We start from the raw sequence: 24,575 nt of genomic DNA, 5'->3' as shown, positions 1-24,575 counted from the left end.
TTGTACACACAGCACCCCATATTAACAGAAAAACACAGAATTGTTGACATTTTTGCACATTTATTAAAAAAGAAAACTGAAATATCACATGGTCAGACCCTTTGCTCAGTATTTAGTAGAAGCACCCTTTTGATCTAATACAGCCATGAGTCTTTTTGGGAAAGATGCAACAAGTTTTTCACAGCTGGATTTGGGTATCCTCTGCCATTCCTCCTTGCAGATCCTCTCCAGTTCTGTCAGGTTGGATGGTAAACGTTGGTGGACAGTCATTTTCAGGTCTCTCCAGAGATGCTCAATTGGGTTTAAGTCAGGGCTCTGGCTGGGCCATTCAAGAACAGTCACGGAGTTGTTGTGAAGCCACTCCTTCATTATTTTAGCTGTGTGTTTAGTCATTGTCTTGTTGGAAGGTGAACCTTCGGCCCAGTCTGAGGTCCAGAGCACTCTGGAGAAGGTTTTCGTCCAGGATATCCCTGTACTTGGCCGCATTCATCTTTCCCTCGATTGCAACCAGTCATCCTGTCCCTGCAGCTGAAAAACACCCCCACAGCATGATGCTGCCACCACCATGCTTCACTGTTGAGACTGTATTGGGCAGGTGATGATCAGTGCCTGGTTTTCTCCACACATACCGCTTAGAATTAAGGCCAAAAAGTTCTATCTTGGTCTCATCAGACCAGAGAATCTTATTTATCACCATCTTGGAGTCCTTCATGTGTGCTTTCATGTGTCTTGCACTGAGGAGAGGCTTCTGTCGGGCCACTCTGCCATAAAGCCCCGACTGGTGGATGGCTGCAGTGATGGTTGACTTACTACAACTTTCTCCCATCTCCTGACTGCATCTCTGGAGCTCAGCCACAGTAATCTTTGGGTTCTTCTTTACCTCTCTCTCCCGATAGCTCAGTTTGGCCGGACGGCCAGCTCTAGGAAGGGTTCTGGTCGTCCCAAACGTCTTCCATTTAAGGATTATGGAGGCCACTGTGCTCTTAGGAACCTTAAGTGCAGCAGAAATGTTTTTGTAACCTTGGCCAGATCTGTGCCTTGCCACAATTCTGTCTTCAGGCAGTTCCTTTGACCTCATGATTCTCATTTGCTCTGACAAGCACTGTGAGCTGTAAGGTCTTATATAGACAGGTGTGTGGCTTTCCTAATCAAGTCCAATCAGTATAATCAAACACAGCTGGACTCAAATGAAGGTGTAGAACCATCTCAAGGATGATCAGAAGAAATGGACAGCACCTGAGTTAAATATATGAGTGTCACAGCAAAGGGTCTGAATACTTAGGACCATGTGATATTTCAGTTTTTCTTTTTTAAGAAATGTGTAAAAATGTCAACAATTCTGTGTTTTTCTGTCAATATGGGGTGCTGTGTGTACAATAATGAGGAAAAAAAATGAACTTAAATGATTTTAGCAAATGGCTGCAATATAACAAAGAGTGAAAAATTTAAGGGGGTCTGAATACTTTCCGTACCCACTGTATGCGTCTTATGTGCTCTGTTGTCTCAACAAATGTGTCAAAGAGCAAGCTGCAGTTGTGGTCTCAAACTGACAGGAACAAAAAAGTCTCATTAGCATATTTCCTTTCAACTTTTATGCACCATTTATTGAGAATCACTTATTTTATCACTGCTTGCATTAGTTGCATAGATCAGCAAATTTGTAATGTAAAAATCTGCATTGCACTCACAGACCTTCATTTCATATAGTTGTGGTGTATTAACTGTAAATAGTTGTTTTATTTGAAATTACCATTATGGTGATCAGTTTTTCCAGTTGTATTTACTTTTCATAATGAAACTCAACCAGTCTGTTAATGTTGCTGAAGGGAACAGTGGCCATATGGAGATGATGGGCTTTATACCACCAACTTGTGCTCTCAATTTTTTTAACCACTACTAGACCACACCACACTACACCACTCACAAGTATATTTCTCCTCCAATCATAACTCATAAGCGTCAGATTATTTCCTTCTGTAAAGCTATATAATCTTTATCCCTCTACTCTGATTTGTGCATCAGCTCTGACAAGTAAAAAGGCAAGCCTTTGATTATTTCTATGTTTTGAAAAAAGCTTATTTGGCTTATAATATATTAATAAATTATAATATGTAATGTATAATGTGTTAATGAATTGCTATATAAATAATTATATTTAGCATATGCAAATATTCTGAATGTGCTTGTTTGATCGAATTTAATGAGGGAACTTTCAAATCATTAAAACTAAACTTGGCCAATGTTTGCTATTGATTAGCTGAAATTAAGTTGCAATATTAAATTCATGATGTTAAGCAAGTTGCCTTAATATGTTGTAATTTAGTTGGAACAAGCATGTTTGACAGCGTCCCGGGATATGAAGGAACGTCGGGCGGCGGAGGTGGTAAGAAGCACAAAACAATATTAATTGCTTTCATTTTTTACTACATATTATTACATTTGTAGGTCATTATTATATCATATATCATTATTATTGCAATAATTAATAGGGCTCCTATCATATAACTTGTCTTTTAAGATTCAGGACATAAAAGTGGCATAACATTCAGAAATTGGGGCTTGATAAAATGTACGTTTTTGAAATGAGTCTTTTTCTGCTCATCAATGCTGCATTTATTTGATCAAAAATTGTGAAATATTATTACAATTCCAAACTACTGTTTCCTATTTGAATATATTTTCAAATGTAATTTATTCCTGTGATGTCACATGATCCTTCAGAAATAATTCTAATATGCTGATTTGCTGCTCATGAAACATTTTTTATTTTTATCAATGTTAAATGCCGCTTCATATTTTTGTTATCATATTCATTGGTGAACAGAAGAACAGCATTTATTTGAGATTGAAATGTTTTGTAATGTAAAACTGTTGACTATCACTCTTGATCCATTTCATACATTTTTGCTGAATAAATGTATTAATTAATTTATTTTTTAATCTTAATGACCAGCCTATATGCTATTTTAATAAATTATTAATTATTAGGAAAAATATGAACTGTATCATTAGCTATGGATCCATTAGATGCAAACTTTGTTTTTCATCTAATCATGCTTTTATGGGTGAAACAATCGGAAATGGAAGAAAAGCATTTACAAAGCTGACTTTCATGTTTGCAATTGTATATCTTTTATATTTCTGCATAAAGTAACAGAATTTGGACGTTGAATGTGTTGCTAAAGTTATAACCGTAGTACGGTGTACATTTTAGGACATCCTCAGACCTCAGACATAGGAAGACAAGGCATCATGCCTCAGACTAAAAGGCTTCAGTCATTGGACAAAACGGCATCGTGCCTCAGACTGAAAAGCTTCAGGTCTCAGGAAAAACAATGTCAGGTGTCAGGTCTCGTACAATTAGGCATCAGACGAAACAGCCTCAGACAAAAAGGCATCAGACATAAAGGCATCGGACGAAACGGACTCGGACTAAAAGGCATCAGACGAAACAGACTCAGACTAAAAGGCATCAGACATAAAGGCATCGGACGAAACGGACTCAGACTAAAAGGCATCAGACATAAAGGCATCGGACGAAACGGACTCAGACTAAAAGGCATCAGACATAAAGGCATCGGACGAAACGGACTCAGACTAAAAGGCATCAGACATAAAGGCATCGGACGAAACGGACTCAGATGGAGTTTGGAGGTTCGCATTGCCCCGCCCCATGTGACATCACATGTACGCGATTCATAACTCGAAAGAACGCTTTAACTCCACGATAGTTTGCCAACATACAAGCTAGCTATAGTTGAAATATGGCATCTAAGTTTTTAAATGTGCAAATAGAACTTGCGAAATTAGTGTACTTAATTAGTGTAACATTCCATTAAAGCACACACACACACACACACACACACACACACACACACACACACACACACACATATATATATATATATATATATATATATATATATATATATATATATATGCTTTAATTAAATGTTACACTGTTTTAACATTTAATTAAAGCATATAATATATACATAGCATATATACAGTACAGGCCAAAATTTTGGAAACGTATACAATTTTATTTATTTTTTTTAACAAAAAAAGTTTTTAACCCTATACAAATATGGAATACATGCTAGGACAGAGAGAATGCTTTTGAAAGAAGTTTCTTCTGCGCATCAAGCCTGCATTTATTTGATCAAAAATACAGAAAAAAAGTTTAATATTGTGATATATTATTACAATTTAAAATAATTGGTTTTCAATTTATTATACTTTAAATTATCATTTATTTCTGTGATGCAAAGCTGAATTTTCAAGATCATTACTCCAGTCTATCACATGATCCTTTAGAAATCATTCTAATATGATGATTCATTATCAAAGTTGGAAACAGTTCTGCTGCTTAATATTTTTTCATAACCTGTGATACTTTTTTAGGATACTTTGATGAATAAAACATAAAATAAAAATAAAAAAAAGAAGCAAATGTTTTAAAAATATAAATCTTTTGTAACAACAATATACACTGGTCAGTAATTTGGGGTCAGTAATTTTTTTCTTTCTTTTTTTGAAATAAATCAATACTTTTATTCAGCAAGGATGTGTTAAATTGATAAGAAGTGATAGTAAAGAAGCAGGGGCGGATCTACCGGGGTGGCATATGGTGGCAAATGCCACCCTAAAAGAAAGCCTTGCCACCCCTGCTGCCACCCCAGTTGGCAGCAACGAATTAAAAGTTATGGCCAATTTAACTGTGATTAAATTCAGTATATATACGTCTGTCATATGTTGCCACCCCTCAAAAATTCCTGCACCCCTCTCGCCACACCATAAATATTTTCCTAGATCCGCCCCTTTAAAGAAGATTTATATTATTAGAAAATATTTTTTTATTTTGAATAAATGCAGTTCTTTTTAACCTTTTATTTATCAAATATATTAGGCAGCAGAACTGTTTCCAACACTCATAATAAATCAGAATATTAGAATGATTTCTAAAGGATCATGTGATAGACTGGATGTCACATGTGATACTGAAGACTGGAGTAATGATGCTGAAAATTCAGCTTTGCATCACAGAAATAAATGATAATTTAAAGTATAACCAAATATTTTAAATTGTAATAATATATCACAATATTTCATTTTGATCAAATAAATTCAGGCTTGATGAGCAGAAGAAACAAAAAAAAAGAACGCTTTACTTCACGATAGTTTGCCAACATACAAGCTAGTTGAGATGTCACATGGGGCGGGGCAATGCGAACCTCCAAACTCCATCTGAGTCCGTTTCGTCTGATGCCTTTTAGTCTGAGTCCGTTTCGTCTTATGCCTTTATGTCTGATGCCTTTTAGTCTGAGTCCGTTTCGTCTGATGCCTTTTAGTCTGAGTCCGTTTCGTCTGATGCCTTTATGTCTGATGCCTTTTAGTCCGAGTCCGTTTCGTCCGATGCCTTTATGTCTGATGCCTTTTAGTCCGAGTCCGTTTCGTCCGATGCCTTTATGTCTGATGCCTTTTTGTCTGAGGCTGTTTCGTCTGATGCCTAATTGTACGAGACCTGACACCTGACATTGTTTTTCCTGAGACCTGAAGCTTTTCAGTCTGAGGCACGATGCCGTTTTGTCCAATGACTGAAGCCTTTTAGTCTGAGGCATGATGCCTTGTCTTCCTATGTCTGAGGTCTGAGGATGTCCTAAAATGTACACCGTACTACGGGTCTCTTATGAATGTCACTGATGTGTTCGTCTTGTAACAGGTGCGTATCTTCCTCCTCCGATGCCCTCTGTGCCGATGCCTGTGCCTGAAGCCTCCAGCCATCCAGAATGGCAGTAAGTTTTTTCTCTGTAGCCTATACATTAAGTGAAGTCACATTCATATTGCTTTCAATGCAGCTTCACATTAATAAACAGAAAAATAACATTGGGGCTGTTCACACAGAACGTGTTTTAGGTTTTTACATTACACTGTGCTAGTTTCCATTGTTTTTTTCATGTAACCGCGCAGGGACCATAATGCAACCAATGCGCTCGCATCTAGTGATGTGGTTTTCTAAAAAAGGGGTGCTCAAGTTAAAAGTAGTTCAATGTGTCTCTAAACCTTTCTCTTTTTTCCTTCCACTTACTCGCTTTTTTTTTTAACATCAAAAACGTATTCTGTGTAAACCGGCCCTAATGTTGCAAAATTCATCAGTTATGAAGGAAGTTTTTTTCAACTATAAGTAGCTCTACAGACGACAATAGTGTCATGAATTCAGCTAAAATGTTGTTCTCATCTGAAAGTGCCAGTGCAGTAAATTGATAATATTACTGAATATGAGTTAAAATACTTTTTATAGATTAAAAAGTAGACTACTCCATGCAAAGAGACTAATCATAACCAGAGTTATCTGTGTTCCAGATGTCTTAATTTCTCAAACTGACTCCTGTTGCACATAATTCAACATTCATGTCTATTAATATTTTCTTGTTAGCGACAACATTCCTTCCATCTCAGAGGGAAAAGCATGGGAAGCTTTTGAACATTACGTCTCCAGCAAGTGCTGCTATAGTTCTGGCCCCGTCAGAGATGGAGTTATTACCAACATGGAGTCCTTTAACACCTACAGGGTGAGACGTGAATCCTTTCCATTTTGAGCAGTGATAATAACCATCATTCTGTGTATTAGTAGACATGCATAAGTCTTGTTTTGGCTTTATAGAGTCGAATGTGGTTAGCAATATCAATCTGAAGTCTGTCTTTTTGTCCTGCTTCTGTTCTCAGTATCGTTTGGAGACGTTCACAGAGTCCAGATCTACTGAATTGAGTCAGGAGCCTTACAAAGGTACCAAAAGTCAATCGAGTCTATCATTAGTGGTGCAAGCATCACCATCACTATTGCTAATACTTTAACAGACCTCTATATATCTTTTGTGATATACAGATATGAATGATATCTCAAATTGTGCAGCTTATTGAGTAGATCTGTGCTATTAGAAAATGGAAAAATGCCTTGGATTTACATGGGAGGGACTAAATAGGGAAAGAATATCATAAGCTATGTTTCCATCAACCTATTTTTATGCGAAATTTGGGTTATCACATAAAAAAAAATGTTGGATGGTAACACCAAGATGTCATAAATTCTAAAAATGTGCAAAAAACCTTACATGAGGAGACATGCTCATAAACTAAGATGAAACCAGATTTACTGAATAAACCCCTTGATGCACAACAAAACCTCATGTGACTGCCTCAACAGAGGATGTGATTGGATCACTGGACTAGCCAGCAGACCAATCTCATCGCACAGCATCTCAAATGTTGTTTGGATCATTCTGAAATGCTTTAAACAAAGTCTGTCATCAAAATGATTTGGGATAATTACCTTCCAGAACAGTCTCGCACGAAAAAACAAAACCTGATTTCACCGAGTGCAACTTTCCTGGATCAACATCTTTGTTGATCCTGGAACAACATTCCAATCAACCAATCAGATTTTGACAAGTTTACAGTTTATGTCACATCTAGGCTTACAACCAGGGTTAAGTGCTTCTACATCAGTGTTATTCACTATCATTTAGTACAATATGTTAACCCATGAACGCGTCTAACTCTGCAAAATCAGGACGTGCCTCGATTGCGTTCCCAAACACCAGGCATCTGCCTCCGAATGCAAGACAGCGTTTATTGCGTTTCGTCTGTCAGACGTTTTTATTACAGACGTTTTGCACCAATTTCCAAAGAGACTATAAAGACTCGGGGATAGACATTTTTGACTTGGGCCAGTAAGCAACCACCCATAACACCCTAATAATGAGCTAAAAACACTATAGCAACAGGTTTTGTGCAGTTAAAATTTTAGAAAATTAAATCTAAACCTGGCTTAATCATTGCCTAAACTCTTTTGCAGGGCAGCGTGTCGATGCTGGGATTCAGCGTGCTCCTGGACCGTGGGAGATTGTAGCTCAACCTCCGTCCTACTTTACTGAGCACGAGGACACCATTAGAGTGCCCTACACTTCCTCAGTCAAGGTTTGATCACTCAAGATTCACAAGAAGGGTTCAAACAACAGAATGTGCAGCAACTATCAGAACATTTTTGTATGAAACACCACAATCTATGGAGCTTAGCACTACATTTTAAAGTGCCCCTATTATGCTAGTTTAAGGGTTCCTCATTTTGTTTTGGAGGTCTCCTACAATAGGTTTAAATGCATCCAAGGTCAAAAACACACTTTCGTTTTTGCATAATATACTTTGCAACGTCACCTCCTTTCTTGTCTGAAACGGTTTGATCAAGGATTCAGTCTCGAACAGGGACTGTGCCTTCTCGACATGTCGACATCACAAACTCTTCCAGTCTCAGCGACGACTACAGTGTTTGAGGACCAAAGTAGACATTGTTCTCCAACAGCCAGTGAAGACCATAGACTGGCATTATGCAAATTAGTTACAAACCTACATAGGTTTGTGCAGGAAGTAATACTGGAATTACTGACAACTTGTTTCAGTCAGTTCAGAATCGGTTCTTTCATTTGAGAGACAAATATTTATCATGACCTTAGAAACTTTGCAGACCTTTTACATTCACAAAAAGGTATATTACACATTACATGAAAGGTAATATCCGAAAAAGCATAATAGGGGAACATTAAAATCTAATTTACGTAGTCCAGTTACTGGAAAGTAAACAACAGTTTTTTTGTTGTACCCTAGAAATGTGAACCATGCGGTGGATTGGGAATGAAACCCTGTTCTTCTTGCACTGGAACCGGAAGCGTAAGTGACGATTGACTGGCAAACACCAGGCCAGTTTTACCAGGCTTTTTATTATTCACTGAGTTGTTTTTGGTATACATGGTTATTATAGGAGGTCATATAATGGGACGTAAATCTAGAGACACTTTTATTTGTGTCTTTATGCAGAAAGTGTGCTCCCGGTGTAACGGTTCTGGTCAATCTCCTGATAACGAGGCCTGTTATAATTGTAACTGTAGTGGACGTGAAAAGTAAGTCTACCATTCTCCATGTATTGTAGTAACTGTTTGTACTATTCTAGTTTTTGAGGAAAGGAACACATCAATTGGTCTTTTTTTATTAAATATGAAATTTAAATGGGACTTACTTTTTCTACTCTTCAGCCTTTTCCTTAATTTGGTCTTTTTGACCAATTCATAAGAATCAAAACAACTGAGACATTTGTTCACAGCTCAGAATGGCTGCTGTTAGAAAAAAATAGAAAAAAGGTGTTTGTGTATTATTTTGCACCAAACAACCAGTCTTTTACTCTCATCATATTTGATTCAAGCTGCCATAGAGCCCCTTATGTCCTGAACATGTTTTACTAGTTTTACTACTTTTATCTGAGTGTTTGTCTGGCAACTTCCAGATGTAGTTCATGTAGCGGCAGCGGCTCCCATATGTGTAACACCTGTGATGGAAAGGGAAAGCTACTCGTCTTCGTCAATCTCAAAGTCAAATGGTATTACATATTCACTGATAATACTAACCCTATACACGTTGTCAAAGTGAACTGTCTCATTCTGAAAGCTACTTTTTGGATAATTTCAGGAGCACTGAGAAGGATGATTACGTAGTGCAAGATTCGAGCGGTCTGAGACTGGAAAAGCTGGCGAAGGTTTCGGGGAAGGAGCTCTTCAGAGATGCCCAGATTATGGTAGGAACAGATATGCAGACAGTTAAAGATAAAAGAAAGAATAATGACGTGTGACGAAGATGATAAAAACGTGGTTAAATGTTTACTGTAGGTCTATCCAGTGCTGGGTTTCCCTGATGTTTCTGTTGCACAAGCGTCTGAACGTTTAATAAGAGACCATCAGGTGAAATATACCAAGAACTCCTGCATTTTACAGCAGGTACCTGTTGTGTTTTATTCACAATTTTAACCTATAATTTGGAAATTTTCCATATTCAATAATAATAATAATGCTAAAGTTTTGCTATATGTAATTATCAGTCTGTCTATGACAGTAGACTTGGTCATGTTTATTTGCACTATAATATTTAGATGTAAAATGTCATGTAAACTGTCAACATGATTCCACAATACTGATGAAACCTGAATCTGGTTCTGTAATTCAATATTTCCTTGTTCCAGAGGCAGACAATTGAGCTCATTACCATAACAAAGGTGAACTACACTTGGAAAGAGAAGCCCTATGTTTACTATGTGTATGGAAATGAGTTGAAAGTGAACGCTGAGGACTATCCCGCGACCTGCTGCTGCTGTTCTGTGATGTAATGTTCATTCCAGACCTGTACATCCAAACATCATAACCACTGACTGTACATCCAACATTCATCACCTCAAACTAAACACACAAAATAAAACCTGTCAGAGATGGCTATTTTTAGGAAAGATTTATCAAAACTAATTTCCTACTAGATCAGGTGTTCCAGTGTTTAGCTTCAACCTGCTTCAGCAAATCTGCCAGGACGTTTCTAGTAGGGGTGCGCCAAAATATCGATATGGCGATATCTCGCGATATTTTCTCCCGCGATCGATTCTCGATGCGCTCTTGCCAAGTATCGATATTAAAAGCCGTTAGGGCGGGCGTACACGGTGCGAGTTCGGACACTCGGGAGGTCGTGAGATCAGTTTAACTGATAATCGCGTCAAAGCAGCTGGTACAAGGCACGACTGTCCTGCATGAATTTTATCCCGAGCCGGCAGCAATCACGTGGGCTTTCGCGCTAAACCGTCATGTTGCGAATGGGAGAGAGAGAGAGAGAAAAGTGTGTGTGTGTGTGTGTGTGTGTGTGTGTGTGACAGTGACAGTGTATGCGCACGCTGTATGGTTGCTGCCACTGAGGTATAGCCCCATCGACGTGGTTGTGTATGATTTGGCAATAGGGGACAGCTGGTGAAAAAACATGTTTAAAAATTATCGGGAGGTCGGGAGGCGCTTGTAACGTGCTCGGCTCGGCTTGTAATTCCTCTCACACGCTACGAGCCGCGACCATGCGAGCATCACCGATTCCACTCGATTTCTCCCGAGTGAAAAAAATCATCTGCAGCAAAACAAAAATAGTGTCTGTGACTGTTTTGTTGCAACTGATAAGACACAAGTTGTTTTTGTTATTGTGTTTAATCCAAAAACGAAATGGAGATTCATTTTCCTAATTAAAAAAAAATCTTTTTATTTCTTAAAACATGATATATTGTTATTACTGTTATTACTGATAATATATCGATTATCGCAGTATCGCCATATCGTGATATTATCGGTATCGTGAACAATGTATCGCGTATCGTATCGTGAAGTACCCAGTGATTCCCAGCCCTAGTTTCTAGCAGAGCCAGACTGCAGTACTGGCAACAAGAGGCCAGTTTAGTGGATGTCAAAGGAGAAGATACTTTCAATCAAGGGCGTAGATTTGGTTTGAACATTGGGGGGGTTGAAGTTTGGGTATGCCTCCTTTTCATGTAATCATGGTATAAATATTGGGGGGGGTTGTAATGCATAGATTTAAATATTGGGGGGGTTATCTCCCCCCCAACCCCCCCACAAATTACGCCCCTGCTTTCAATGCTAGTTTAATATAATTTTCTGAGGGAAAGTTCCAAAATATAGCCTACAGTAAATGTGATGTAATGCAAGTCTAAATAAAATCTGAGCTTTGTAACACGAGTTTGTATTTTATTTATTTTTTACTTTTGAAAAAACTTTTATAATGTCAATTTAATCATGTGACTTCTTTCAGCACACTTCAAGTGTAAGCTTCAAAAGTGAAAGTACCTTATCTAAAGTAAGTACTTTAGAAACCAGCCTTTAAATGCTAAATTAAGAAATCCATAATTATAGCCTGGCAAGCCAGACCTACATGCATTTTGCTGCCGCTAGGGTGTGTCTAGATTTCTAGGCTACCATAATTACCAATTATGATTAATTATTCATATTTGGGTCAGTTAATTAGATTAACTTTGAGGTAAGCTAAATTAATATTACAATCAATTAATCAGTTCCGACGAACTCTTTGATTATTCATTTATTCTAGGAAAAGTGTATCTTTCATGGCCACGGAAAAATAATTATTTCTCAACATAAAGAAAAATAAGGACTACATAGAGGCAGGAAGAAGTACTTTAGAAACCAGCCTTTATTAATTTTTAAGAGATTGGGTTTGGGGCTGGGTTTGTGGGACTGTTTCTGGGGGACGAGTCTGAGGGAAGAACAGGAGACAATGGTAAGGAGAATGCAGAAGACAAAAGGTAAGTAAAATAAAAAGTGAATCCCCAGAAACAGTCCCATGTACCCAGCCCCAAACCCCATCTCTGCAATAATAATTAATAAAGGCTGGTTTCTAAAGTACTTCTTCCTGCCTCTATGTATTAATGCTCATGGGTAGCCTAAATGGGTTCCATTCAGACCTTAACATTAAGTATTTTACTGTTATATGTCAACAAGATTCAACAAGACATTTTCACCTGGCTAGACCCAATGTTTAGACCTGTTGTGGTATTTATGCAAATTGCACATACATAATTAGATTATGCACCGTTTGTCCATGTTAACAAACAATTTAAAAAAACTTGTAATATTTTTTTTGTTTGTCTTGATGTAAGTAATCAACTCAGTAATTTTCATGGTGATATCTAAAGGTTAAAAATTGTACCCTATTCATGTAAGAAAAAAAAAATGAATTGGTATGAATAGGCTATATTTGGGGATCCTAATGGGATTCTTCTAGACTTTTTTTCCTTACTCAGGACATATTGAGGACACAAAATCAGTTGAGTTGCAATTCTGTTGCAATTTGTTCAACCTTTTTTCATAAAATTACTGGACTATATCGGAACAGAGCTAAGTTTCTCTTTTCATATTGCATCGAAGCAGACACACAGGACACAAACATTTTCACACTCTGAGGTGTTAGCCCGTACACTTCAGGATGTTTAGCTAAGATAACTTTCATTTGCCACTTTACTCTGAGACATTTGAGCATTTGTGGTCTGTTTATCGGAAACTTAGATTTTTGCCCTCATCTAAACAGGAAGTACAAATGTTCAACCAAAGCTATCAGCTACATTTGAGGCATAAACATTAATGAAAGAAAAGCATTAAACATACATTTCAAGTGATATAAATTATTAATGATAACATAAAACATAAGCAAATGATGAAACAAAAGCAAGAAATTAAAAAATATATATTTTTCTGATTCATCAGAACGATGCCAAATTTACATAAATTCATAATTAGCCATTTATATATATTAACAGTACGGCTGATCTCTGTGTATATTTCAGTGAATTCATCTTTGTTCCTGTTTTTCTGTTTGCATTTCCATGCAGTCTTGGATCATCAAGAGGAAGGAGTATCTTTATTCTACATCTGCTATTCCTCCTTCATTGCTGTTGGTCTCGTCATCATGACTGTGGTAGTGATCATGACCACCATCAGGAGTAAAGCTGGTGTGTGTTTTACCAATGTAACAGTTTACTTATTTAAATAGTTATATATATATATATATATATATATATACCCCTCCTTGAACTGCCACCTTAACGTGGTGGAGGGGTACCCGAATGACCCTAGGAGCTATGTTGTCCGGGGCTATATGCCCCTGGTAGGGTCTCCCAAGGCAAACAGGTCCTAGGCGACGGGTCAGACTAAGAGTGGTTCAAAAAACCCTTTATTACTAATAAATCTAGGACCGTGACGTCGCCCGGTATGACGCAGCCGGGGCCACAACCTGGAGCCAGGCCCGGAGTTGGGGCTCGTATGCGCGCCTCCCCCCACGGTGTCCGGCCGGGATCAGCCCGAAGGAGCGACGTGGGGCCGCCTTCCCGTGGGCTCACCACCTGCAGGAGGGACCGTAAGGGGCAGGTGCTGAAAGGGTCGGGCAGCAGTCGAAGGCAGGGGCCTCGACAACCCGATCCCTGGACACGGAAAATAGCTCTAGGGACATGGAACGTCACCTCGCTGTGAGGTTGAGAGGTTCCGACTAGAGATAGTCTGGATCACCTCTACGCACAGCTTGGGCTCTGGAACCACACTCCTTGAGAGAGGATGGACTCTTCACCACTCTGGAGTTGCCCATGGTGAGAGGCGGCGGGCTGGTGTGGGTTTGCTTATAGCCCCCCAGCTCAGCCGCCATGTGTTGTAGTTCACTCCGGTGAACGAGAGGGTCGCTTCCCATCGCTTTCGGGTCGGGGACAGGTCTCTTACTGTCGTTTGTGCCTACGGGCCAAACGGCAGTGCAGAGTACCCGGCCTTCTTGGAGTCTCTGGGAAGGGTGCTGGAAAGTGCTCCGACTGGGGACTCCTTCGTTTTACTGGGGGACTTCAACGCCCACGTGGGCAACGACAGTGACACCTGGAGGGGCGTGATTGGGAGGAATGGCCCCCCTGATCTGAACCAGAGCGGTGTTCAGTTATTGGACTTCTGTGCTAGTTACAGCTTGTCCATAACGAACACCATGTTCAAGCAAAAGGGTGTCCATCAGTGCACGTGGCACCAGGACACCCTAGGCCGTAGGTCGATGATCGACTTTGTGGTCGTTTCATCTGACCTCCGGCCGTATGTCTTGGACACTCGGGTGAAGAGAGAGGCGGAGCTGTCAACTGATCACCACCTGGTGGTGAGTTGGATCCGATGGCGGGGGAGGAAGCTGGACAGACTCGGCAGACCCAAGCGTACTGTAAGGGTCTGCTGGGAACGTTTGGCCGAGTCTCCTGTCAGAGAGATCTTCAACTCCCACCTCCAGCGGAGCTTCGACCGGATCCCGAGAGAGGCTGGAGATATTGAGTCCGAGTGGACCATGTTCTCCACCTCCATTGTCGAAGCGGCCGCTCGGAGCTATGGCTGTAAGGTCTCTGGTGCCTGTCGGGGCGGCAATCCCCGAACCCGGTGGTGGACACCGGAAGTAAGGGATGCCGTCAAGCTGAAGAAGGAGTCCTATTAGGCCTGGTTGGCTTGTGGGACTCCTGAGGCAGCTGACGGGTACCGGCAGACCAAGCAGACTGCACCCCGGGTGGTTGTGGAGGCAAAAACTCGGGCCTGGGAGGAGTTCGGTGAGGCCATGGAGAAGGACTATCGGCTGGCCTCGAAGAGATTCTGGCAAACCGTCTGGCACCTCAGGAAAGGGAAGCAGTGCCCTACCAACGCTGTCTACAGTGGAGGTGGGCAGCTGTTGACCTTGACTGGGGATGTCATCGGAAGGTGGAAGGAATACTTCGAGGATCTCCTCAATCCCGCCGTCACGTCTTCCATTGAGGAAGCAGAGGCTGAGGGCTCAGAGGTGGACTCGTCCATCACCCGGGCTGAAGTCACCGAGGTAGTCAAGAAACTCCTCGGTGGCAAGGCACCGGGGGTGGATGAGATCCGCCCTGAGTACCTCAAGTATCTGGATGTTGTGGGGCTGTCTTGGCTGACACGCCTCTGCAGCATCGCATGGCGGTCGGGGACAGTGCCTCTGGGATGGCAGACCGGGGTGGTGGTCCCTCTTTTTAAGAAGGGGGACCGGAGGGTGTGTTCCAACTACAGGGGGATCACACTTCTCAGCCTCCCTGGGAAAGTCTATGCCAGGGTACTGGAGAGGAGAATACGGCCGATAGTAGAACCTCGGATTCAGGAGGAACAGTGCGGTTTTCGTCCAGGCCGTGGAACACTGGACCAGCTCTATACCCTCTACAGGGTGCTGGAGGGTTCATGAGAGTTTGCCCAACCAATCCACATGTGCTTTGTGGATTTGGAGAAGGCATTCGACTGTGTACCTTGCAGCATCCTGTGGAGGGTGCTCCGGGAGTATGGGGTCCGGGGTCCTTTGCTAAGGGCTGTCCGGTCCCTGTATGACCGGAGCAGGAGCTTGGTTCGCATTGCCGGCAGTAAGTCAGACTTCTTCCCGGTGCCTGTTGGACTCCGGCAGGGCTGCCCTTTGTCGCCGGTTCTGTTCATAATTTTTATGGACAGAATTTCTAGGCGCAGCCAGGGGCCAGAGGGTGTCAGGTTTGGGGACAACACGATTTCGTCTCTGCTCTTTGCGGATGATGTTGTCGTGTTGGCCCCATCAGACCAGGACCTTCAGCATGCACCGGGACGGTTTACAGCCGAGTGTGAAGCAGCTGGGATGAGAATCAGCACCTCCAAATCCGAGGCCATGGTCCTCAGTCAGAAAAGGGTGGTTTGCCCGCTTCAGGTTGGTGGAGAGTTCCTGCCTCAAGTGGAGGAGTTTAAGTATCTTGGGGTTTTGTTCACAAGTGAGGGAAGGATGGAACGGGAGATTGACAGATGGATCGGTGCAGCTTCTGCAGTAATGCGGTCAATGTACCGGTCTGTCGTGGTGAAGAAAAAGATTTACCGGTCAATCTACGTTCCTACTCTCACCTATGGTCATGACCGAAAGGACAAGATCCCGGATACAGGCGGCCGAAATGAGCTTTCTCCGCAGGGTGGCTGGTAATAATAATAAAAACAAGCTCAAATCACATTTTAAAGGGTTTATTGCATGAAAAACAGGCTGTTTTTAATAATAATAATTTATTACATTTTATATTGCGCTTTTATAGGTAATCAAAGCGCTTTACATATGGAAGGGGGAATCTCCTCAACCACCACCAATGTGCAGCATCCACCTGGATGATTTTAATAAACAAGTGATCAATGCATAGTAAATAAATGTGAAAAAAACTTTTAAATTCCAACATTGTTTGTGAAAGTCCAACAAAGTTAAATGTGGCAAAATAAATATATAAATAAATACTCAAACCTGAAAAGTTGTGTGGCTCCTTGTTTTCATTTCATTACCACACTTGGCGGCTTGTGTAACACTGTGCTACAACTAACCCCACTGTGTAAAAAATATTTTAAGCCTTGTTTTAGCCAATAAGACAGTTATTAAGGTAAAAAAAAAAACATTCTTGCATGGTTTCGAAACACTCTTTGTACAGAATCTTCATGAAATCTTATCAAACCTTTCCAAAAATCCACAGGAGACTGTCTTCTGGCAGCGAGAGAAAATAAGCAGAAAAACAACCTTGACCCTGACTAACTATAAAAGGTCCGTGTTACATTTAACCTTGTGTTAGGTTGTGCCCGCGCTTCCCTACACACTGTTTTCTATGCTTACAATCCACAAATACACAAGAATCATGATATGCGTAATTTAATGAACAAATAAATGCTAAAACATTTGTATTGAGATTGTTTTGAGACATAGCAATCAGCCTTAAATCGCAAGAGCTTTAAGAAAGTCATAGACATGTTCCAATTTTTTCCATTATGAAGCAGCATCTACTCAGGAAACCACCTGTGTTACATTCAATTAGTAATATACATTTTTCTCAACTTGAACTCTGCATAATGGAATGTGCTGCCTATTACAGTGTCTGATATAATGTTTCATATATCCAGACATTACCAGCTCCTTCCTTATCTACAACGAGGACCACAACAAATGTGTGTATGCCGCGAGTGCTACTGTAGTGCTGACTGTGGATTTCCTCTTCACGAATCATCAGCCTCGCTTTTAGTCTCTGCTTGGAGGCCGAGAAGATCGAAGAACGTTAGAAAAGTAACTGACACTACTGGAACTTTTTTTTTAACCACTAGACCACACCACACACAAGTAGCCTATCTTTCTCCATAAGCGTCAGATTATGCGCTTCTGTAAAGCTATATAATCTTTATCTCTCTACTCTTGATTTGTGCAGCAGTTCTGACAAGTAAAAAGGCAAGTCTTTGATTATTTCTATGTTTTGAAAAAAAGCTTATTTGGCTTATAATATATTAATAAATTAGGCTATAATATGTAATGTAAAATGTGTTAAAGGACAAATCCAGTGAAAAATGAACCTGGGGTTAATTAACACATGGTTACCGAGTCGATCGTTCCCTGCAATGCGTTTTCATGAAAATTGAATGTATAGAGTTTTATCTTTAAAAACAGATTAGCTCATAACACTAGTATATGGGGCACAGAGTAAGTAAAAGTACATCGCTAGTTAATACCACTAACAATGCTCAAAATAGCCTCACACTAACACGGTAGCATAATGAGGGTCCTTACATACAAACCGAAGCATTGAGAACTTTGTAAGTGTACAGACAGTTTAATAAGAAGATACTTTATAAAGACAGTACATTACGCGTTTACATGCAGGAGCCATCTTGGAAAACAGTCTCGACTAATCGAGTCACGAGATTCATGTTTTTGAAATGAGTCTTTTCTGCTCATCAATGCTGCATTTATTTGATCAAAAATAGTGAAATATTATTACAATTCCAAACTACTGTTTCCTATTTGAATATATTTTCAAATGTAATTTATTCCTGTGATGTCACATGATCCTTCAGAAATATGGATTTGCTGATTTGCTGCTCAAGAAACATTTTTTTTTTTTTTATCAATGTTAAATGCCGGTTCATATTTTTGTTATCATATTCATTGGTGAACAGAAGAACAGCATTTATTTGAGATTGAAATGTTTTGTAACAATGTAAATCTGTTAACTATCACTCTTGATCCATTTCATACAGTCCAGAGACTGTTCACGTCACGTCTGCCGATCCAGAGACTGTTCACGCCGATCCAGAGACTGTTCACGTCACTTCTGCCGATCCAGAGACTGTTCACGTCACGTCTGCCGATCCAGAGACTGTTCACGTCACGTCTGCCGATCCAGAGACTGGACACATCTCGTCTGTTCCAGTGTCTCCAGACAAGATGGCCGCCACCGAGCCAGTGTCTTCGGACAAAATGGCCGCCGCCGACCCTGTGTCTGTTCCTGTTCCTGAGCCTGTGTCTGTTCCAGTGTCTCCGGACAAGATGGCCGCCGCCGAGCCTGTGTCTGTTCCTGTTCCTGAGCCTTTTCCTGAGCCGGTGTCTGTGTCTGTTCCTGTGCCTGAGCCGGTGTCTTTTCCTGTGCCTGAGGCGTTGTCTGTTCCTGTTTCTGAGCTGGTGTCTGTTTCTCCACCGTGGCTGCCCGAGGGGTCGTCTCCGCTGTGGCTGCCCGATGGACTGCCTGATCCGCCCTGGTCGCCCGATGGACTGCCTGATCCGCCCTGGTCGCCCGATGGACTGCCTGATCCGCCCTGGTCGCCCGATGGACTGCCTGATCCGCCCTGGTCGCCCGATGGACTGCCTGATCTGCCCTGGTCGCCCGATGGACTGTCAGATCCACCCTGGCCACCTGATAACTGGTCTGCTCTGCCCTGGCTCAGCCCTACCGTCCCTCCCTGGTCACCTAAGAGACACTTTTATTTGTGTCTTTATGCAGAAAGTGTGCTCCCAGTGTAACGGTTCTGGTCAATGTCCTGATAACACGGCCTGCTATAATTGTAACTGTAGTGGACGTGAAAAGTAAGTCTGCCATTCTCCATGTACTGTAGTAACTGTTTGTACTATTCTAGATTTTGAAAAAGGAACACATCAATTGGTCTTTTTTTTAAATATATAGCCTATATATATATATATATATATATATATATATATATATATATATATATATATATATGAAATTTAAATATACTTTTCCCACTCTTCAGCCTTTTCCTTAATTTGGTCTTTTTGATCAATTCATACTGTGACATTTATTCACATCACAGAATGGCTGCTGTTAGAAAAAAATAAAAAATAAGTGTTTGTGTATTACTTTGCACCAACTAGTCTTTTACTCTCATCATATTTGATTCAAGCTGCCATAGAGCCCTTTATGTCCTGAACATGTTTTACTAGTTTTACTACTTTTATCTGAGTGTTTGTCTGGCAACTTCCAGATGTAGTTCATGTAGCGGCAGCGGCAGCGGCTCCCATATGTGTAACACCTGTGATGGAAAGGGAAAGCTACTCGTCTTCGTCAAATTCAAATGGTATTACATATTCACTGATAATAATTGTCAAAGTTAACTGTCTCATTCTGAAAGCTACTTTTTGGATAATTTCAGGAGCACTGAGAAGGATGATTACGTAGTGCAAGATTTGAGCGGTCTGAGACTGGAAAAGCTGGTGAAGGTTTCAGGGAAGGAGCTCTTCAGAGACGCCCAGATTATGGTAGGAACAGATGTGCAGACAGTTAAAGATAAAAGAAAGAATAATGACGTGTGACGAAGATGATAAAAACGTGGTTAAATGTTTACTGTAGGTCTATCCAGTGCTGGGTTTCCCTGATGTTTCTGTTGCACAAGCGTCTGAGCGTTTAATAAGAGACCATCAGGTGAAATATACCAAGAACTCCTGCATTTTACAGCAGGTACCTGTTGTGTTTTATTCACAATTTTAACCTATAATTTGGAAATTTTCCATATTCAATAATAATAATAATGCTAAAGTTTTGCTATATGTAATTATCAGTCTGTCTATGACAGTAGACTTGGTCATGTTTGCTTGCACTATAATATTTAGATGTAAAATGTCATGTAAACTGTCAACATGATTCCACAATACTGATGAAACCTGAATCTGGTTCTGTAATTCAATATTTACTTTTTCCAGAGGCAGACAATCGAGCTCATTACCATAACAAAGGTGAACTACACTTGGAAAGAGAAGCCCTATGTTTACTATGTGTATGGAAATGAGTTGAAAGTGAACGCTGAGGACTATCCCGCGACCTGCTGCTGCTGTTCTGTGATGTAATGTTCATTCCAGACCTGTAGGCTACATCCAAACATCATAACCACTGACTGTACATCCAACATTCATCACCTCAAACCCAACGCACAAAATAAAACCTGTCAGATATGGCTATTTTTAGGAGAGAATTATCAAAACTAATTTCCTACTAGATCAGGTGTTCCAGTGTTTAGCTTCAACCTGCTTCAGCAAATCTGCCAGGACGTTTCTAGCAGAGCCAGACTGCAGTACTGGCAACAAGAGGCCAGTTTAGTGGATGTCAACGGAGAAGATACTTAGATCTTTCAATGCCAGTTTAATATAATTTCCTGAGGGAAAGTTCCACAATATAGCCTACAGTCAATGTGATGTAAGTCTAAATAAAATATGAGCTTTGTAACACGACTCACGAGTTTGTATTTTATTTATTTTTTACTTTTGAAAACTTTTATAATGTCAATTTAATCATGAGACTTCTTTCAGCACACTTCAAGTGTAAGCTTCAAAAGTGAAAAACTACTCCGAAATAACTTTTCTAAATATAGTTTAAATGGAATGGCTGGAGAAGTGTTAATCAGCGACCACATATTTTAAGTTGCTGATGTGAATTTGAATCAATACATTAACTCTTTAAAGGGCACCTATTATGCAAAATTCACTTTTACATGGTGTTTGAACATAAATGTGTGTTGGCAGTGTGTGAGCAAAACCACCCTAGAATGATAAAAATCCACCCAGTGTTCATATCTCAATAAATCATAAGCACTGTCTCAGAATGAGCTGTTCTCAGATTCGGTGCAATGTGACGTTGAATTGCACAGGCCCCTCCCACGACTGTTGAGTGACACTGGAGTTTGAGCCCAGACCCGCCCTGAGTGAGCTGGACACAGAGTCCGCCATTGTTCGACGCTTGAGCAGCTGTAGACAAGAATGTCTCCTAAGCGATTGAGGTGTGATGTTGTTGGATGTAAGAATGAACATATCAGTCTTCATTTCCTCTCGTTGTTACTCGAGTATAGATCTGTACTGTTCGTGATCCAGCTTACAGTCTCCGGAGCGACAGGACTAAGTTAACGTTACACTGACCACGTTAGAAGTGAAAGTGAGAGCGCGCACTTTATGACAGCTCATCAAGTCGTTTTACGGATATAAGGTTTACCAGTTTATTTAGCACCCACTGAAAAGGTGTGTATATATTTGTTTACTGTTAGTTGTAACGAGTGTTTTGTGTACTTCGCTGTGTATGTTGATAATAATGAAAGGGGGAGAGAGAGAGAGTTTATGGATAAGACTTTAATGCTCACTTCTTATTCTGTGTTTATTCAGCTCTTACTGTGATTCTCTGGAGTAAAACGTACTCGGTTACTAACGTAACCTCGGTTCTCTCTAGAAGAGGGAACGAGTACTGCGTAATAGCTTACGCTATGGGGAAACACTCTTTTCCTCGAGATACTGAAGCCAAAAAAAAAAAAAAATTATCCTTAATTTTGTATTAATGTAAAACGCGTTGTGGCAGCACGCAGACATGGGCGAGACAGCTCGCGCGCCCATTGGCTGCTCTGCGGCAACTGCAGCAGCCTATCGAGAGAGGCCCCTTGTGACGACTGATCCAATGAGGGCGCTTCGCGCCCACTACGTCACGTCCCGCCGAAACGGGTGGGGCCTTGGGCTATAAATGTAGCATTCGGGAGGCTGGTTAGCTGATTTTTCATCTCTTCAGCGAAGCTCACGCATCGCTGGATCCCGAGAGGAAGAATACCAGAAAATACACTCTTTATGGGATTTATCTGGGTCGTTCAACCATGTGGAACATTCTTAGATTTGTTCATTATATCTTATCCTTGAGTTGAGGCCCTCCTGTCACGTACCAACACTCTTTACCATTCCAATACAATTCCATATTAGAATAAGGTTTGTGTGTGTGCTCTTTTACTGTCATATGATGGTCACACACATCTTAAAGATCAGATTTCTTCCACAGGATATTAACCCCCAGGTGCTCTTCAGTCATTTCTGACCGAAAATTTTTCTGTTTTGAATATCTAAAAATCACAGCTTCATCCGAATTTTATGAAACTTGGTGACTTTTATGGCATTAGGTATGTGAACACAAAAAAATGAAGGCATGATTCGAGCAGGCTAAGTGGTCGTACAAAAACAATTAGTCACACTTGTGCTCTTCAGTCAAAAATGACCGACCATAGAAAATTAATGGGAAACTCTAAAACATCAATAGTGAAAAACATAACATAATTAATAATTATAATGAGTAGGCTATATATATATATATAGCCTACTCATTATAATTATATATATATATTAGGGGTGTTCCCGACTATGGATTTTCATAGTCGAATCAGAATCGTCAAGTCTTTCTTGCCTATAGTCGACTAATAGTCGAATCGTGTGTATGGGGGCGGGGCTTTAACATTTAAAAGCTGCGATGTACAGAAAATCACACAAAGATATAGAAGAAAATGTATAAATACATTTGGCATCAATAAAACTAAGAAATAACATAAATAACTCCAGAAAGGCCACACTGCAGACAGGATTTACATTTCACATGCAAATCAAATTAAATCGGCTAAATTACCAGCTGTGCGAGCAGGCTCTAAGTACAGCACAACATCGATGCACCGAAAAAATAAACAATTAATTTACTAAGTTAAATTAGAACAGAATATACCTTTCTAATAAATAAAAATACAAAACGAAATAAATCAGAATCAAGTCACAAGATGAGGAGCAAATGTGTGCAAAATGCCTAAAGTGCAGGAGAACATATTCAAAACACAAGCCACACATAGTTAGATTCAATAACCCTGACAGATCAATAAATGAAAATAAAAATAAAGAAATTATTAAAATAACGAGAGTTAGTCAGAATTTTCAACTTTGTATTTTTAACTGCAGAAACAACAATAAATGCTAAACTGGAGTGGCAGTATTTTTAGCTAAAAATGTTCACAGCATCCAAAAATCAAATTAGAACCGGCTGAAAAGTTTTGAAATCACTTCTACCCTACCTGATCGAGAGAACAAATCCAGTCTTTCACTCTGTCTGTGTCCGTTGGAGTCTTTTGTGCGCGCGGATAAAATACATTCTAAAACGCGTTTTTCAGGTTCGAAAACGCGAGGCGCAGCAGGCGCATAAACAGCGCGCAGAACGCTCGCTGCTCTCACTGCAAAAAAACGCGTCAGGTGTGATCGGCCCCTAAAAGTGCATTTTAAGCGTTTTAAAAGCTTTTTTCACGTTAAGCATTTTAGAATGTCCTGTGGAAAACCAATTGTTAACGTTGGCCGGCAGAAGTGCGATCATGGTTTTCCTGATACTAAATCCAGCCTTGGAGAATATCCTTCACCTTTCTGATGGTGTACATCCACACTTTAGATTTTCTTATCCCAGACATTGTTAAAGATTTAAATATCCTTGCCGCCAAGACGCTCCTCTGTCGGTCACGTATTGAAAGTGAAACTTAAATCTGTCACGGGGTGTTTTGATTTATTCACGCACGTTAAAAAATATTTATTAAAAGCTTATTAAAAGCTTCTCTCTTTGCACATTTTTATATACAGCATTATAATAGGCTGAATATTAAAGTATTGACAGAAAACCGTTAGTTCTATGTGAAATCAGACATTGAGCGCCCTTATATAGCCAAAGTGGCATGATCCTCGTTTCATAACACCTCTGCGAAGATTCGACCATGAGATCGGTAGTCGAATCAGGCTCCTCCAATCGAAGCATCGAATCTTCGACTATTCGGGGTCACCGCAGACTAACAGGTCTTTGAGGGTCAGAATTCTAGCTGATAGACAGGTGTTCAAATACTTATTTGCAGCTGTATCATACAAATAAATAGTTAAAAAATCATACATTGTGATTTCTGGATTTTTTTTTTAGATTATGTCTCTCACAGTGGACATGCACCTACGATGACAATTTCAGACCCCTCCATGATTTCTAAGTGGGAGAACTTGCAAAATAGCAGGGTGTTCAAATACTTATTTTCCTCACTGTATATATATATATATTCTTATTAATTATTATT

General features: G+C 40.2%; 2 protein-coding genes across 5 annotated transcripts in view; one reads left to right on the top strand and one right to left on the bottom strand.

Annotated features, from left to right (window-relative positions):
* The window catches only part of grip2a (glutamate receptor interacting protein 2a), a 75,469-nt gene extending 51,838 nt beyond the window's left edge, over positions 1-23,631 (bottom strand). Inside the window, exon 1 of the mRNA XM_084086983.1 lies at positions 23,550-23,631. The gene's annotated coding sequence lies outside the window, so the exon portion shown is untranslated. The remainder of the gene's footprint in view (positions 1-23,549) is intronic.
* On the top strand, positions 85-20,986 carry LOC311066031 (protein SSUH2 homolog). 4 transcript variants are annotated; one of them, XM_084086991.1, is made up of 12 exons: positions 102-2,039; positions 2,324-2,383; positions 5,723-5,795; positions 6,437-6,572; positions 6,727-6,787; positions 7,856-7,977; positions 8,662-8,724; positions 8,872-8,954; positions 9,335-9,427; positions 9,517-9,622; positions 9,714-9,785; positions 10,064-13,190. In XM_084086991.1, exons 2-12 carry the CDS (start codon positions 2,335-2,337, stop codon positions 10,205-10,207), a joined length of 1,002 nt encoding a protein of 333 aa, XP_083943117.1. In that variant the 5' UTR covers positions 102-2,039; positions 2,324-2,334; the 3' UTR covers positions 10,208-13,190. The 4 variants fall into 4 exon arrangements, with proteins under 4 accessions (XP_083943115.1, XP_083943114.1, XP_083943117.1 ...); XM_084086990.1 differs by having other exon boundaries at positions 105-2,039; positions 9,714-9,821; positions 10,064-13,188; XM_084086989.1 differs by lacking the exons at positions 5,723-5,795; positions 6,437-6,572; positions 6,727-6,787; ... (5 more) ...; positions 9,714-9,785; positions 10,064-13,190 and adding exons at positions 18,447-19,269; positions 19,686-19,778; positions 19,854-19,959; positions 20,051-20,122; positions 20,401-20,986 and having other exon boundaries at positions 85-2,039.
* Positions 23,632-24,575: the final 944 nt, after the last annotated feature.

This window comes from Abramis brama (genome assembly GCF_963993115.1).
Source record: "Abramis brama genome assembly, chromosome: 16".
Taxonomy (NCBI): Eukaryota; Metazoa; Chordata; class Actinopteri; order Cypriniformes; family Leuciscidae; genus Abramis; species Abramis brama.
The sequence above is the reverse complement of the archived record's forward strand: the minus strand, read 5'-3'. Positions and strand labels throughout refer to the sequence as shown.